The following is a 16,852-nucleotide window of genomic DNA, read 5'->3' as shown; positions in this document are numbered from 1 at the left end:
TTGATAGTTATATTGAATCAAAGAATCTCTTAGAATCCATACAGTTCAGGAGGCCATTCAGCCCATCTACCCCAACTCTCCAACCGAGCATCTTACTCCAGTCGTTCTGACTGCTGAGGTTTTCCGGCATTTTCTGTTTATGTTTCACATCCCCCTCCTCCCCGCCGCCTTTTCCCACTCGCCCTGCAAATTCCCCCCTGTCCACATAAGAACATAAGAAATAGGAGCAGGAGTAGGCCATCCAGCCCTTCGAGCCTGCCCGGCCATTCAATAAGATCATGGCTGATCTGTCGTGGCTCAGTTCCACTTTCCCGCCCTCTCCCCATAACCCTTAATCCCCTCTCCTATCAAAAACCCATCAACCCGCGTCTTAAAAATATTTAGCGAGGCAGCCTCCACCACTTCAACGGGCAGAGAATTCCAGAGATTCACCACCCTTTGAGTGAAGAAGTTCCTCCTCAACTCCGTTCTAAACCGCCCCCCTTTTATCTTGAGGCTGTGCCCCCTAGTCCTACTGTCTTTTTTGAGCAGGAAGAGTCTTTCCACCTCTATCCTATCCATCCCATTCATCATCTTATACGTCTCAATGAGATCTCCTCTCATTCTTCTAAACTCTAACGAGTACAAGCCCAGTTTATTCAGCCTCTCCTCATAGCTCAACCTCCTCAACTCCGGTATCAGCCTAGTAAACCTCCTCTGCACTCCCTCCAAGGCCAAAATATCTTTGCGCAGGTGCGGCGCCCAAAAACGCACACAGTACTCCAGTTGCGGCCTCACCAATGCCCTATACAGCTGCAGCAAGACCTCCCTACTTTTATATTCAATCCCCCTCGCTATGAAGGCCAGCATCCCATTCGCCTTCCTGACCACCTGTTGCACCTGCAAGCTGGGTTTTTGCGACTCATGCACAAGGACCCCGAGGTCCCTCTGCACCGTCGCCTGCTGCAGTTTTTCGCCCCGTAAGTAATAGTCCTTCCTACCATTCTTCCTACCAAAGTGGACCACCTCACACTTGCCAACATTAAATTCCATTTGCCATTTCCTGGCCCATTCGCCCAGCCTATCTAGATCCTTCTGCAGACTCTCCACACCCTCCGCACAATTTGCCTTTCCCCCAATCTTGGTGTCATCAGCAAATTTCGACACTCTACACTCGGTTCCCTCCTCCAGATCATCTATATAAATGGTAAAAAGCTGAGGCCCCAGCACCGACCCCTGGGGCACTCCACTAGTCACCATCCGCCAATCCGAATAGCACCCGTTGACCCCCACTCTCTGCCTCCTATTTGACAACCAATCCTCTATCCACGCTAACACCCTACCCCCAACTGCATGTCCCTCGATCTTCTGCAATAACCTCTTGTGAGGCACTTTGTCAAACGCCTTCTGAAAATCTAGAAAGACCACATCCACCGGCTCTCCTCTATCCACTGCCCTAGACACATCCTCATAGAACTCCAGTAAATTTGTCAGACACAACTTCCCTTTAATGAAACCGCGCTGCGTCTGCTCTATCAAGCAATTCCCTTCAAGATGCCTCGCAATTTCCTCCTTAATGACAGATTCTAACATTTTACCTACCACAGACGTTAAACTAACCGGCCTATAATTCCCCGCCTTTTGCCTGGCACCCTTCTTAAACAACGGCGTAACATTAGCCGTTTTCCAATCATCCGGCACTTCCCCGGAATCCAGCGACGTTTGGAAAATAACCACCAAGGCATCCACTATCACCTCCGCCATTTCTTTCAGAACCCTCGGATGCATTCCATCCGGTCCTGGGGACTTGTCCACAATCAGCCCCTCCAGTCTGTCGAGCACCGCCTTTCTAGTAACAGTAATGTCATTAAGATCCTCCAGTCCTACCACCTTTCCATCGCTAACACCCGGCAAATTATTCACGTCCTCCTCTGTGAAGACAGAAACAAAAAAGTTATTCAATACCTTAGCCATATCCCCATCCCCTACCACTAGGTCCCCCTTCTCATCCTCTAAAGGACCAACATTCACCCTAGCCAGCCTCTTCCTTTTTATATATTTATAAAAACTCTTGCTATCCTTTTTTATATTAAGCGCTAGCCCAGCTTCATAGTTTCTCCTACCCTTCCTTATCAACTTCTTTGTCAATCTTTGTTGACATTTAAACCTCTCCCAATCCTCTTCTCGCCCACTACTCTTAGCTATTCTAAATTCCTCCGCTTTTAGTTTAACACTTTCCTTCACCTCCTTCGTTATCCACGGCTTATTACCTCTCCTCCTACTATCCTCTTTGACCATCGGAATAAATTTCCATTGAGCACCAAGAAAGATCTCCTTAAAGATCCTCCACTGCTCCTCAACAGACCCTCCCTCCATCGCGCTCTCCCAGTCCACATTCGCCAATTCTTCTCTCATCCTACCGTACTCCCCTCTATTCAAACAAAGGACGCGTGTCCGGGAACCCACTTTCTCCTCCTCCATCTGCACCAGAAACTCCACCATACAATGATCACTCTCCCCAAGAGGATCCTTCACCACAAGGTCCCTAATTCTACCCGCTTCATTACATAGCACCAGATCCAAGATAGCTCGCTCCCTCGTCGGCTCCAACACACACTGTTCGAGGAAACTATCCCGGCAGCATTCCAAGAACTCTTCCTCGAGCCCCCCACGTCCAACATGGGTCGACCAATCAATATGCAGATTGAAATCCCCCATAACTACAGCCATCCCATTCCTGCACGCCGCACTTATTTGTGCGTTAACAGCCCGCCCCATCTCCAGATCATTATTCGGGGGCCTATAGACGACAACCACCAGCGTCTTCCTCCCTTTGCTGTTCCTAATCTCCACCCACAACGATTCCACCCTCTGCTCCTTGGCTCCAATATCATCCCTTGCTACCACCGTGATGCTATCCTTAATCAGCAGAGCTACGCCCCCCCCTTTTCCCTCCTGTCTGTCCTTCCTAAACACTTGATAGCCCCGTACATTCAGCTCCCAGTCCCTGTCACCCTGCAGCCACGTCTCTGTAATGGCCACCAGATCGTATCCATTTGTGTCGATCTGCGCCATCAGCTCATCCACTTTATTCCGAATGCTTCGTGCATTCAGATAAAGTGCTTTCATCCCAGCCTTCACCTGGACCCTATTTGCTGCAACGCCACCAACTATACTCACGCCCCCTACTCCCTCTATTATTGGGACATCCTCGGCCTCTTCTCTTACATGTACACTCCCCTTAACTTTAGACCTCGTAAGGTCATAATGATCCAACTCTCTTTTGAAAGCTACAGAAATAGCCCTGGAATTGGCGATTCTGAAGCAAAAGTGGTGATGAGGTCTTGACACCTCAAGAAGGCGAATTAAGTACATTACTGTGTGAAGTTTCAGAAAGCAAGAGACTCAGAGGCTGTATTCAATGCTCAGTGCCATCTCAGACACAGGTGCGCCTAAGCGGGCTGATGTCTCCAGAGTTTGCGAAGAGGAAGGAGCGAGTACAGATCTCTAGGTCACAGATGTAGCTTAGGGCACAGCCTGCGATAGAGCGCTCTGTGCTTCCCCTGCAGGCCAGGCTCCAGCTGGGGAAACGAACAAAATCCAGCGCTGGTTTGAAGGGCCTGAGGCTACAGAACTCATGAACTGTAATAGCTCATTACCCGCCCATGTAAACGTGTGCCACAAACAACCATGTTTCCGTCAAGAATATGCGAACAGTACGTTACCCGAATTCAAAACATTTCACCCCGACATCCAAATCCAGTCACCCCGTATTATAAGCTGCAAAAAAAAAGTTATTTTTTAATACTTGGGTAACTTGTAACTCCGCACAACTTTGCTGTATATAGCCGGGGGGTCATTTGTTATTTGCCATCTGAAATTCCATTTCGCAGTATCTGCTCCTGGCAGTGTGTATAAGCGGTAAGTGACATTGAAATAAGCCTACACTAAAAACCATGCCTGTCAGCTCAGTAACTCAAGGCTGTCCATTTGCTATCCATCTGCACTTGCAGGCAGCTAGTCTCCAATCAGGACATTTCCCAATGGAAATCCAATCAAACAACAAAGTTAACCAGCGCCTGAGAAGTAAGTTGAGAAAAAATATTTGGAAACGATTGGACTGCACAAAAGAGTTTACACTGCAGGGCTACGGGAGGGAGGTGGGGGGGGGGGGCGCGGGGGGAGGAGATCAGATCGAAATTGAACTCAATGAACATTCCTTGCTGAACCACCCACATACAACCAGAGACACCAAAAGCCGGAAGTCTGCTATACACTGGGTGGCACAGTGGTTAGTACTGTCGCCTCACAGCATCAGGGACCCGGGATTCGATTCCCGGCTTGGGTCACTGTCTGTGCGGAGTCTGCACATTCTCCCCATGTCTGTTTGTGTTTCCTGTGGGTGCTCAGGTTTCTTTCCACAGTCCGAAAGACGTGCTGGTTAGATGCATGAGCCACACTAAATTCTCCCTTCGTGTATCTGGACAGGTGCTTGAGTGTGGCGACTGGGAGATTTTCAAAGTAACTTAATTGCAGTGTTAAGCCTACTTGTGACACTAATAAATAAACTTTTTTTCACTGCACACCTGATGACTAAGATGTAACTACTAGTAAAAGGGGATGGGGGAACTATCAAATCAGCGATGAGCTACCAAGATTTTCCACAAAATAAATATAAAAGCAAAATACTGCGGAATCTGACACAAAACCAGAAAATGCTGGAAAATCTCAGCAGGTCTGACAGCATCCATGGGGAGAGAATAGAACCAACGTTTCGAGTCAATCAGAGCTTTCCTACCAATTTGTGTTGTGTAAACCAGGCCAATTTCTGGCTGATATATCAGCAATGTTAGATTACTCTCTCCCCGAAGGGATATAAGGAGATCGCGTGCTACCTACATCCATATTGAGAAGTACTACTTATTCCGGGAGTACCTTCATACCCAAACTGTTACCCTTTGGGGAATTACTGGGGGAAGGATTCTTGAGGCTGTTGAACGTTCTTTCCCTCGCTAACAGTTCCATCTGTTGCAGTTGAACGCGGAGTATCTGGTCCAGGGTTACGGGAAGCAACCCGCTGTGCCACAAGACCTCCCCCTGTTATTTGTGACCGGGGAAAGTAATCATTAGAATGTGCCGTCTCACTAAAATCGACATGGCGTTATGGTTCAAAGTTTGATCTCTTGAAAGGCTGTGTGGTAACCACGAGTGATCTCTAATCCCAGATATTTAATGTGCTAATCCATTGCAAGTATTATTGATTATAGACGCTTCATCAGAACTGAGTCGAGTTTAGTTAAACTCTCTGGAAGGGGATGTGGAAACTCACAAATTCGTTCTTGGGCGCCCTGACATTTATAAAGAATTGCTACTTAGAATTTGTATGTTTTAAAAGGTGTATCTTTTTCCAGCGCTAATCGAGCGGAAATGTAACTATTCCAGCTCCTTCCCTGAATAGATTTTTTGTTTGCAGATCGAAAACAATGAAACGTGTGTAACATTTTGGGGATTTTTAAAAAAATGTAAAGAGCATTTATGACTTATTATTCGCTTCGAACGAAATGTGGACCGCTGTGTTGCAGAGGCAGTGTTCCATCACAGTTCTTGATGCTTGGTCTTTGTAAAAGAAACCAAGCTGAGGGAAATGATTCGGAGAGACGTCCCATTGTGCAAGGGACAGTGTAACTGAAGGCCTGGAACAGCCAACAAAAAAGACCCAAAATAATTCCCAAACCACCAAGTCGTGTCTGACAATTTAACCGCATTACTCCAAAGCATAAAAGTTAAAATGGATTATTCTCACTGGTTTGCTGATGATGTTGATACGGTCTTTTGATGAATTCAATGTCCACCCATTGATACATTCGTCGAAAAGAGAATGGTAATGATGTATACGAGGTAAGCAATTAAGTAGTTAATCGCCTCGTATTGGGTTGACAATGAAGCAGGCGGATGGTGCAATGCTGTGTCATTAATGCTCTGCCTATTTGGAAAACTGTCTGTCCCGAATCACCGTCAGGTCAAAACCTCCCACGAGCGTTTTAGGTTCAGTGATATAGTTAAAAGTCTGAGAAATGGTCAGCCGTGATGTTGGCCCACATGTTAATAACGTGTGATTCGTTGTATAATTACCAGTCCCAAAGCTCCCCCTAAAAGAGGCAGCTAATAACTGCAAACCATATGAAGGCCGTATTTATCACATTCAATTGCATTTTTTTTACTGAATTAAGCAGGGGCGCCGATCACAATTTCTTCTCCACGGGTGACAACGTCCTGAAGACACAGGGGCAGTGTTTACAAGCTAGCGTTTGGGGTAGAAACACACCCTTGAAAAATAATGCCAGTTTATTTTGCTCAGCAGTTATGCAAATATACTCTTATTACAGAATACTGCAATTGTGACGATTGCTGAACTGTAAGTATTGGCTTGCCATTCTGTTCACACGGACAAAACAGGTTCTAGGCCAACCCAAGTGGGCATTTTGTCTAAAAAGGGCCCAGTTGCTAAAACTACCTATTTTACTGGTCTTTTTATGACCTATTGCAATGGGTTTTAAACTGCGTGGATCTACGTACCATAAAACAAAGAACGAAAAATGCTGGATAAACTCAGCGGGTCTGGCAGCATCTGTGGGGAGAGAACTACAGTTAACGTTTCCAGCCCCTATAATCCTTCTACAGAACTCGGAGTTCAGATTTCCCATCAGATTTCATTCATTCACTACCAAACTGTCAGGATCACCTTGCAACAGCCAAGCTAAACAGACTCCACTGTCGAAGCCGTCTCATTTGCTGAGTTTATCCACCACGTTCTGTTTTGTTTTATTTCAGATTTCCAGCATCCGCAGTATTTTGCTTTTCGGAAACAGAAAATGCTGGAAAACCTCCGCAGGTCTGACCGCATCTGTGGAGAGAGAATAGAGTCTGGATAACTTTGTCAGAGCTGGCTAATCTCCCACCACAGATTCGGCCTGACCTACTGAGATTTTCCAGCATTTTCTGTTTTTCTTTCAGGTTCCAGCATCTGCAATATTTTGCTTCCATTTTAGCATTTCTGCTTTTATTCGACCGCTCTCCATGAAGCGTATTCATGATGCACTCGCCACACATCCAAAGACATGAATGTGATGGTAGGAGAGATTGGAGGACACAGTTTAAAACATAAGATGCCGCTTTCAAACTGGGGTTTAATGACCGTTGCCTATTTTACCGTAACGGGTTCATTTTGGACAATGCAGGGAAGTGTAGCGCGCTGTTCAAAATTGCCCTGCACCTCATCCCAACCATCTACTCATAAGCAGGCCTGCCCTGTAGTCCACTAATGGGGCGAGATCACATAGCGCCTTGCCTGCCCATCTAACACACACAAATACACTGAAGCATTATGTCGACTGTAATTATAGGAAAAATTGTGATGTTTACGAATCATGCAGACATCAAGGCGATGCTGGTTTATTAATTTTTATTCGGAATTAAAAAGCCACATTGGACTCGATTTTCTCTATCCACAGTTGCCAAATCTGCTGAGTTTTTCCAATTCTTTGTATCTGGTTTTAGTAAAACCGTCTATTTTCTGAAACTTCGAAAAGATACTGAGCTTGTAAGATTATTTTAAAGTGAAAATTTCTATCTGGTAAAGCTGATATGGTGACAGATAACTCGTTTTTAAATGCTTTGACTTGCAATTATGCTCGGGCTGTGCCATGCCGTATCAAAGCCACGATTACGAAATGTGAAATACTTCCTCCTAAGGAAAATTCGCTTTCAAACGGTATGGAATTTGATGAATCGTTCGTCATCCGTGGGTTGGATATTGCGTTGAGTTATGCGGGGTGCCAGATAATGTCTGGCCCTTTCGCCTCCTTTAAACTGGCCTCATTCGGTCAGGGTTTGGTAAGTAAAAGACCACGTTGAACAAAGCGATTCCGACAAAATCAATTACAATTATTCATCTTTGACAAAGTAATTACGCCCGGAGAGGCTGTTTAATTCACTCTCTAGCGATCAAGTTAGAGACCGGGTTCAGCAGTGAAGTCTGCTTTGCTCGGCTGATGCAAGGTGATTCTAACGGTTTTTTTTTACAATCTTATTCGGTAACATCCTATAACATCTGACGAGATGGCAAGCAAAAGAGGTGTATCTGTTTTTTTTTTGCCCACCAGGTATGTGGTTAGGACACAGTTTCCCCGGACGTGGTATTTCTTCGAATATCGAAAGATGTACATTGAGCTCACCCAGTGGGTTCGAAAATGAATGCATTTCCTCAAACACACCCACTCGAGTCTACCTGCATTGAGCATGTGTTACTAACTTAGGGCGAGAAATTGGAATTTTGGAAATATCTGTGTTGCCACGCCGCGTGAAACCTGGGCCTTTGGGGTTTAAGAAACACGCGGAGCATTTACAGTTTCGGAGTCTCTGCACCCTCTATGTATGTCAGATAGCACATTGTTTTAACAGTAGGACGCAATGCAGCAAACGGCAGTTTTAGGTGGGGGTGGGGCGGGGGTGTGGGGAGTGGAGTGGCTAAGTAAACTTGCTCGGTGGAATCGAAGTTTAAGCTCCATCATAACCTCCAGATCCTAAAGATAGAACGTATGCTGCAATATTTTATCTGTCATTTAAAGAAAACATCGTCCCACATGTAAGCCCAAAATTAGGGGAAATTAGGGAAGGTACAGTTTGTGGTTACAGCACACAGGACTGGACTCTTGCCTCTCTGCTGTGGTAGATACTGAGTACTTTTTTTAGAGGACGGCTGACACACATGACTCGTTTTTTTTTCTGTAGTCGTCTGAATGTCAGCCTCCGCATCCAAGGCAGCCCCTTACCACATACCCAACTAACAACATCCAGAACGTTTGAGGGCTAACAAAGATTTAGTCAGAATGCCGTTTGCAAGGGGGTGTCTTGCTATATGGAAACATGGGCTGTGCCGCTAGGCTGGTTTTGGAACCACAATGCAGGACTATGAAGTGAAACCCAAGGCGGGGGAGGGGGGCGGGGGGTGGGAATGTGGATGGATTGGGTCCGGTATGGTTGACGAATTACCGCCTTGGCAAACATAGCACCCTGAAGATCCGAATCGGGAAACACGTTTTAAACTTCTCTTGGTGAGATGCGCAGATCTCTCGTTCAAGATTAAATGCTGCCCGAATAATATGAGGGCACATTGCTGGGGCGATTCGCTACAAAGAAGAAAAAAAACCCGACTGCGTTGAAGCCAGACGACAGGGAGCTCAGATTTTTGGTTAATAAATGTTCAAAAGTGGACAATGTCGCCTGCCAAACTTTGGGATGAACCACGTAACCCCCAGCTCGCTTGAATTGAACCGAACGTGTTATGCATCGCAGTGGAAGGAGTGCATTGCACCAATGATTAGAGTATGCTATGAGTGTGGCTGCTACACAGAATCACCTGGAGATAACCGTTGCCAACAACGATTAAAATCTCAACTCCTGATTTCACTTAAAAAAAAAGTACACACAGGATGAAAATGAGCCTTGTGTAGGCGGTACGCAGATTTCCATTTAAAGCTTTTTTTCAGACTTAAACGCTGCAGTAAAAAAAAATCTATTTTTACACTTGGCATTTGATCAACTGACCGCTAAATCTGACGTAAATGCACGCACCCAAGATTTTTTTCGAATTTCACCTCCCCCCCCCCGGCACCCCCTGCCCCCCCCAGACAAACCCTCCTCTGCTGTACTAAATACCTCCTTTAATAATGTTTCATCTCGCCCTGCCAGTAGTGGCAATTTCAAAACTTCCCTCCTCTTTCGTAGAATTAGGCATCAAAACGACCCATCTTAGATTTGAGGTCGGAATCTTCGACGCAAAGTTGTGGGATTGGACAGATTAAGTGAAGTTATAACCCATTGCTAGTCGCCAAGGTTGCGCGGCACGGCATTAACCACTGCGGTTTAGCGTGTAGGAGTAAACTCCCTTAATTGCCAGTAATGACTTTACTCCTTCAGTTTATTAATTCGCTAATGTGAGTCATTCCAAACACGCAATCTTTGGGGCATATGCGCACTTGAGTGACAGCCAGCCAGCGTTTGCGCCTTTTGTTGTATGTTTAAAATCAGAATCCGGGGGTAATGATTTATCAAACTCTTATTATCAAGTAAATGTCAGTCGAAGGGCACCTTGGCATTCACTGACGCACGGCCGATCTGCACAGGAACGTATAGAAAACGCTTGCTCGGAGCCGAACTCAAATCATTTTAAGTGGCGTTTTCCAACGTTTTTTTTTGCCCCCCTCTCGAATCTGTTGCACTGACAAACATGGTGAGTGACATTTTTCTATTTTTAAAAAATCTTCTTTCCCCCCTTTTTGTCTGTTCAGTTTACAATCCTAGAAGCTGGAGAGAGCGGGGGTGGGGGGAGGGGGTTGAAAGTTATGCTTGCTGCCTGAAAATGTGATTAAAGTGAATTGCCTGGCTTAGCTTTAAGGGAGGGATATATTACTGTCTATGTACCTATATGCCACGGGTAAATGGTGCTGCTGCGGGTTAACGGTGGAGCTATCCATGGTGCTGCCGCGGGTTGATTGTGGAACTATCCATGGTACTGAAACAAACGGCAAGCGACAGCGAGGATAGGTTGTGATTGTTGCAAGTTCCAAAGGCCTCTAGGATACCCCCCCTCTCCACAGCACCCCCCCCCCCCCCCCGCCCAACTGCCCACCCACCAGCCCCACCAAAAATGAGTTTGGATTGTTGCTGAATGATTTAATTTTAAGTATCTTGATATTCTGTAACATAAAGTCCAAACTGTCCCTAATACCGGATAAGCTACATCGACTACCACCACCGCTCCTCACCAACCCTCAACCACCCCCCCGCCCCCTTCCCCCGCGGCTACTGCCACTTCTCCCTTCCTCACCTATCTCACCTCCCCAGCCTTCAAATATTTCCAAGTTGTCTTCTGTACAAAAAAGGGGGGTTGGGGGGTGGGGGGGGGGGGGGGGGGAGGGGGACAGCGATGGTCTAACAATGCCTACCCGGTTGCAGTTCCAGGAAAATAGCCCAACGGTGCGGGGGTTGAGTGACAGGAAGCAAATGGTGCGTTAAATTAAAGATTGGTATCGTAATTGTGGGAGAGAGGGAGTGAAACCCTGGCAGTCCGTGAGCAGAAAGTCAACGCGTTTATGCCAGAGCCGCGGCTGAGGCGCAGTTGAAAGGGGCATTAAAATACTTGCACACCATATTCTGACTTATCCATTCCTCCCCCCGCTGTCTGCCATTGAAACCGATGGAATAGACCACTAATTTCGAAAACCGTAGCTTGGCATCAAACCGTGTGGGTTGATTGCGATTTGGTTTTGTTTTACGCAGGACTGCATTGACCACCAAGGCATGACCAAGCAAGTTGTCGGCGGTGCCGAGACCTCGTCCCCAGGACAGGCCAGCAGGATAGAAGGTGCTGGGGTAACAAGGAGCTGCCCGGATCCTGAGCCTCACCTACCTGCAGTTGGACACCAGGCCGTTGGGTTCGACTCCCAGAGCCCCGAAGGCAAAGGCTTCGTCCCCGCCGAAGCCAAATCGAACGACCCCGAGGGGGCCAAGGTTGGGATCTGTAAGAATGCCTCCTCCGTCCAAGTCAGTTGCGCCGTCCGCCAGGATTCTATCGAGGTTTCACCCCACAGGGATACCGCGGCTGAGAGCAACGATCGCACCAAGACGGTTTATTGTAAGATCGCCGAGGTGGAGGTGAACTATGGCTCCGGGATAACGGCGCTGGAGCAAAACAACTCCAAAAGCAGCTGGATCACGAAAAGCCAGAGTACGGTGGTCCTGGGAACGGATGGTAACACTGCCGTACTTGCTGGCAATGCCAGCGGGGTAAGTGTCCCGCAGACCATGATGCTGTAATGGAATTTTCTAAACCGAGATGGGGAAAGTCCAAACCCAGGTCCACTTACAATCGTGTTAAAAATTGTTTTGGGCAAAAACTTGTTTTGTCTTATTTTAGATTCAAGAACATAACACTCAGGGAGAGTAGGCTGCTTTGATGGGTTGCACATTCCAATTGCACCTCACTCAACCAGCCATGAAGTAGCACGTACCAATCGAAATCATTTGAATAACACGTTGAAAACCTTCAACTCGCCTTTGTACCCAAACCCTTGTGGTTTCCTCAACGATTGTCTCAGCAATCCTACCTTCTAAAGGTGGAGTTGTTCCCCCCTCCCCACGTAGCAATAAGTCATCGTTATAACCCAGTCGCCGTCATTTGTAGGTAGTTTGCTTGCAGATTTGAGCTACATTTTATGTTTTCTTTAGGAAGATGAAGGCGACGAGAATAAAGCCAGAGGGAACTGGTCGAGAAAGCTGGACTTTATTTTGTCCATGGTGGGCTATGCGGTGGGACTGGGGAATGTCTGGCGTTTTCCCTACCTCGCTTTTCAAAACGGCGGAGGTAAGAACCTAAAACTGCTCACAGCAAGGGCAAGGCTCAGAGATGAAACATCGAGAGAGGCTAGGGCATCCGTTGGACAGAAAGGAATTGGGTGCAATGTGTCGCAATGGGCGATAGAGCAGGGAAGGCATAGTCGTGTGCGGCCGAAAAACACAAGGCAGTGCATAAATAAGAGGAATTCACAAAAAAATCCAACACCAGAAAGGCCCGACCAATCAGCCGAGAGCGAAATATGCGGGTCAAACAAAAGCTTTAACATTCCTTCCCCGCTCCCCGCTCAGTATGAGTCGGCCGGGATTTAATTGGAAATTAAATCGAGCCCAGAGTATGAAAGAAAGGCAGAAAATTTGTACAGGGGAAGCAAAAAAGAAAGATGGTGGTAGAAGAGAGCAGGTCGGGTGTTCAAGGTTCATTAATCCGTGAACCTGGAGAATGTTGCAATCTGCGGCAGTGTTCCTCACAGAGGTGTAGAAACAGCAGTGAGAGAGAGGCCACTGCATATTGAGTGATTTGAATGGTGTTTCCCATTGATTCTCCAACACATTCCAAATAAAATGTGTCCACTGTGTTACACAAGAGCCAAAAAAAATGCAAGGCTAATATTAATGCATGTCCGATTTCTTTACAGTACAAATACAATTCCCGTTTGAAGTAAGCTTAGCAAATGATGCCAATATCAGCGTCTCTTTTGTTAAACCTACTAGATACAAAGGTGTGTTTTATACGGCGATTCAAAAACAAAAATCTGCTATTGAAGGAAGGTAATTTGTGATTTGCGCATACAACTTGCTCACGGAAGCATCAGAAAATGTAATGTCGGTGAAGCCAATTTCTTTGCAGAAAAAAAACATGTTAAATTCGATGCACCCAATTCTTTGAGAAATGCCACAGGATCACTCACTCCCTCAAGGCACGTTAAACGAAGGGTTTACGCATTGAGATTAGTCTGAAATAATCATGGGGGGGGGGCAAGTTTTCATTTGAACTAACATGCTCCTAACGGTGAATTTAACGAGCAGTCCAGTGTGGGATGCAATGGGAATGCTTACAACTGCAGTTTAGCGGAATTTTACGCGCATCAGCTGATAAAATGCCATTTGGACGCTGTTGAGTCTGTATATTGGATGTCATATGTATAAATGCATATTCATGAGTTATCAATTGACAAATCAATAAATTAGTTCACATGGATCTCACATGCTTTAAATATTGCGTGTACTAACAAAGTTCTGAATTTCTTTACATGTGTGAGGATGGGCGTATTAATTTACGAAATGTAGGCTTTTTCAATTGTAAGCTATGTGTGCTTTGTGTGTCAGAGTTTAGCATTTTGGAAGTGTCAAATTTAAGAATTCAAATTGCAAATATACCAGCTTGCAACACACCAGTAAAAGTTATCATAACTTGGCCGTTCACTTATGTATTCATGTACATACACCTGTAGTGTATGAGATCAATGCATGGTAAATTCAATTCCCCCTTTCTCCTGAGCTCAGTCTGAGCAATATCCAACAACCTCAGAAATGTCACGTTCCTCTGCATTGTCACCGATCAGGCTAACACAGTACAATGTTTCGAATCATATTACAGATATCAATCAAATGAAACATTAGCAGAAAGCATGACAGTGAATTACGCAACTGGTAATGGAATTTGCTCCTTTATTCATTGTCAGTCTCGAGCAGCCTTTGTTATTATTTGATTAATAAGTTCGGAATTCATCAGACGGAGTAAATCACAGTTCCTGTGCGGGTAAAATAAGATTGAATTTAGCCTTGATCATCTGACTTTGCTCAGGCTACAACGTGCCATGTATTTCAGCGCCCGCTTATTTAACTGATCCCACGTGGAAAGTTTTGCACCTTCGGCGAATGGGGCCACATGTGTCGGCCCTTGCCAGGTTCACTGCAGTGTCACTCACTGCGTGACCATTCATCCCAGCAACGGCTTCCCTATCCGAACCGTAACATTTGAAGATTAAGCACATTTTGATTTGAGGAGTTCTGGAACGACGCATTTTGTGAATTATCCTCTGAGATTTTAAGAGCACTGGCCTAGTGCGGCATTTCATTTCTCCTTCCCCCGGCAACACCCCCCACCCCCAACAAGCCAAATATTCCACATAAATACCAATCCAAAACTGACAAATTCCCAGCGGCGGGTTGATTAGTTTTTCTTGCACCATTGGGAAATGGATTACTTTTGTTGGAAGTGTCCTTGGAATTGGACCATTCTGATCCTCAAAATCCTCCCAAATATTAGGGTGTGGACCTTGATGGAAAGTTGGGCCGATTGATATTTCAATTGGTTTGAGATGAGGTGATGGCACGATGCAATGGAGGAGACTCTGGGATGTTTTGTGTTGAGGTTTCTTCTTCACACCGTTCAGTTGTGCGTGGGATCATCAGACCCCAGAGGAACTGAGTGAATAAATGGCAACTTTTCAGTAGTTCCCCCCCCGCAGACTTGCCTCTGTAAAGAGCTTTAGAATCTACTCCTTGTGTTGATGGCGCTGTATACATGAAATTCACTGGTTTATCACTCGGAGTCCCAAGGATTAACTTAATATTTTAAAAACGCATCTGCGGGCCTTGGCAGCCATGAAACGAATTTATTCCCTTTTTTTAATGGATGAAGCTTTTGAACAGGTTTTGGTTTTGGGTGAACAGCCTAGTTTTACTGCCCACATATTATTATCGGCACGTATTTTAGTGGTGCTTGCTAGGAAGTACTTACAATATATATATTTTTAACTTCAGTATCGTTAAGTAAAAATAGCTATTTGCTAGGAAGGTGGTGTCCGAGAGAAAGTTGTGTGCAATTATTCGAGGTTACATCGAAAGGACTGACTTTGCCAGTGCCATAACGAGTGAATTCGGATGTTCACCTTATTGAGTCCAGTTTGAAAGGATGGCACAAGGCAAGTAACGAGATTTTCGAGAATTCCATCGAGATTTACTTGTCATTTGTAACAAGTGATATAAAACAAAAGTCCATTACATTGTCGGAAAAGTTTGATAGTCACCATTTCCGTCGTTTTAACAAAAAGTATATATATTTCAGTGGCTGGCCACCTCTTTGCACAGCCCAGTGGAGTTGGAATTGTTTCACGGCTTGCATTCCAACTTTCTTTCCAATTTATTCAATGAAAGACAATTATAGCAAATGAGGAGAGGTTGGAGAAACTTAATTTGTTCTCACTGGAACGACGGAGGTTGAGGGGCGACCTGAGAGAAGTCTACAAGATTATGAGGGGCATGGACAGAGTGGATAGTCAGAAGCTTTTTTTGCTAGGGTGGAAGGGTCAGGTACCGGGGGCAATGGTTGAAGGAGCGAGGGGCAAGATTTTACACAGAGGGTGGTGGGTGCCTGGAACTCAGTGCTGGGGGAAGCAGTGGAAGCAGATACCATAGTGACTTTTAAGGGGCGTCCAGACAAATACATGAATAGGATGGGAATAGGAAGGGTAGGGGTTTTTTTTTTAGCTCAAACGGTGCGGGCTTGGAGGCCCGAAGGGCCTGTTCCTGTGCTGTAATTTTCTCTGTTCTTTGTTCTATAGGGTGCCTTGCAGAGATTTCTTCATATTTCTTTGCTTTCCATTCCATTGGGATATACGGGAAAGAGGTTATCCCTGACCTCCTCTATCTTTTAACATCACAGCAAGTGGTGAACCATTGATTATTTATTAATTCAACCAACCATAGTGTTCTTAAAATAAGAGTACATTGCACATTGTGCGGAGGTGGGGGAGGGGGGAGTGAATACAGACATTATTATACTACAATTCACTGTTGTTACGTGAAAATGAGTTTCTCCAAATAACTGAGAGGCTGGTTTCCATGTGTTGACGCGCTCTGCATAGTTTGCTCGTTCACACCCATCAATTCTTAACCAATTGTCCATTAGATACACTGGTGTGGCTGGATTGTGGCAAAATTCAGCCGCCACACCATCGCCTTTCAGTATTAGATTGGTCATTTTAAGAAAAGTGAATTTTCCAAAGTTCAGAATGGGACCTACCCTTTTAACTGAATGGTTGAGATTGTTTGGCCGACGGAGCGAAGGCGGCGGGATCCGCGTGGTGTTGTGGAATTCTCCAGCCGCGCTGGTCTAAAAGGCGGAAATTCCCGCCCGGCCATTTCAATGGCGCCTCACATTCTCCACAACCCGCCCGCTAGAATTCCAGTGGCGGGCGGGATTGGAGAATTCCAGCCTTTGTAGCATTCCCCCCACCCCCATTCTCGCTCACCTCCAAACCCGCTGCTGTACTTTCTGATGTACAAACCTGCCAGAGCTCTACTCCCAATTAACGCGGCACAACCTTCCCCAGGTTCGCCGTGGACATTGAAACGCCTTACTGCTTAAATTCTGGTGATAAAGTGTGTTTCGCCGAGATTTCCGTTCCATTAAATTCGCTGGGGATGACAGGTCTCGCCTTATTGACTGTCC

General features: G+C 45.8%; 1 protein-coding gene across 2 annotated transcripts in view; it reads left to right on the top strand.

The window, feature by feature from the left end:
• Window positions 1–9,727: 9,727 nt before the first annotated feature.
• The window catches only part of slc6a5 (solute carrier family 6 member 5), a 64,622-nt gene continuing 57,497 nt past the window's right edge, over window positions 9,728–16,852 (top strand). For both annotated transcript variants that reach the window (XM_080189911.1, XM_080189910.1), the window contains exons 1-3: window positions 9,728–10,270; window positions 11,320–11,826; window positions 12,268–12,403. In XM_080189911.1, the coding sequence (XP_080046037.1) occupies window positions 10,268–10,270; window positions 11,320–11,826; window positions 12,268–12,403 (646 nt within the window). In that variant the 5' untranslated portion in view covers window positions 9,728–10,267. The remainder of the gene's footprint in view (window positions 10,271–11,319; window positions 11,827–12,267; window positions 12,404–16,852) is intronic.

Source organism: Carcharhinus amblyrhynchos, chromosome 6 (assembly GCF_965287045.1).
Source record: "Carcharhinus amblyrhynchos chromosome 6, sCarAmb.v2.hapA, whole genome shotgun sequence".
Taxonomy (NCBI): domain Eukaryota; kingdom Metazoa; phylum Chordata; class Chondrichthyes; order Carcharhiniformes; family Carcharhinidae; genus Carcharhinus; species Carcharhinus amblyrhynchos.
This window is presented reverse-complemented; position numbering and strand designations above follow the sequence as displayed.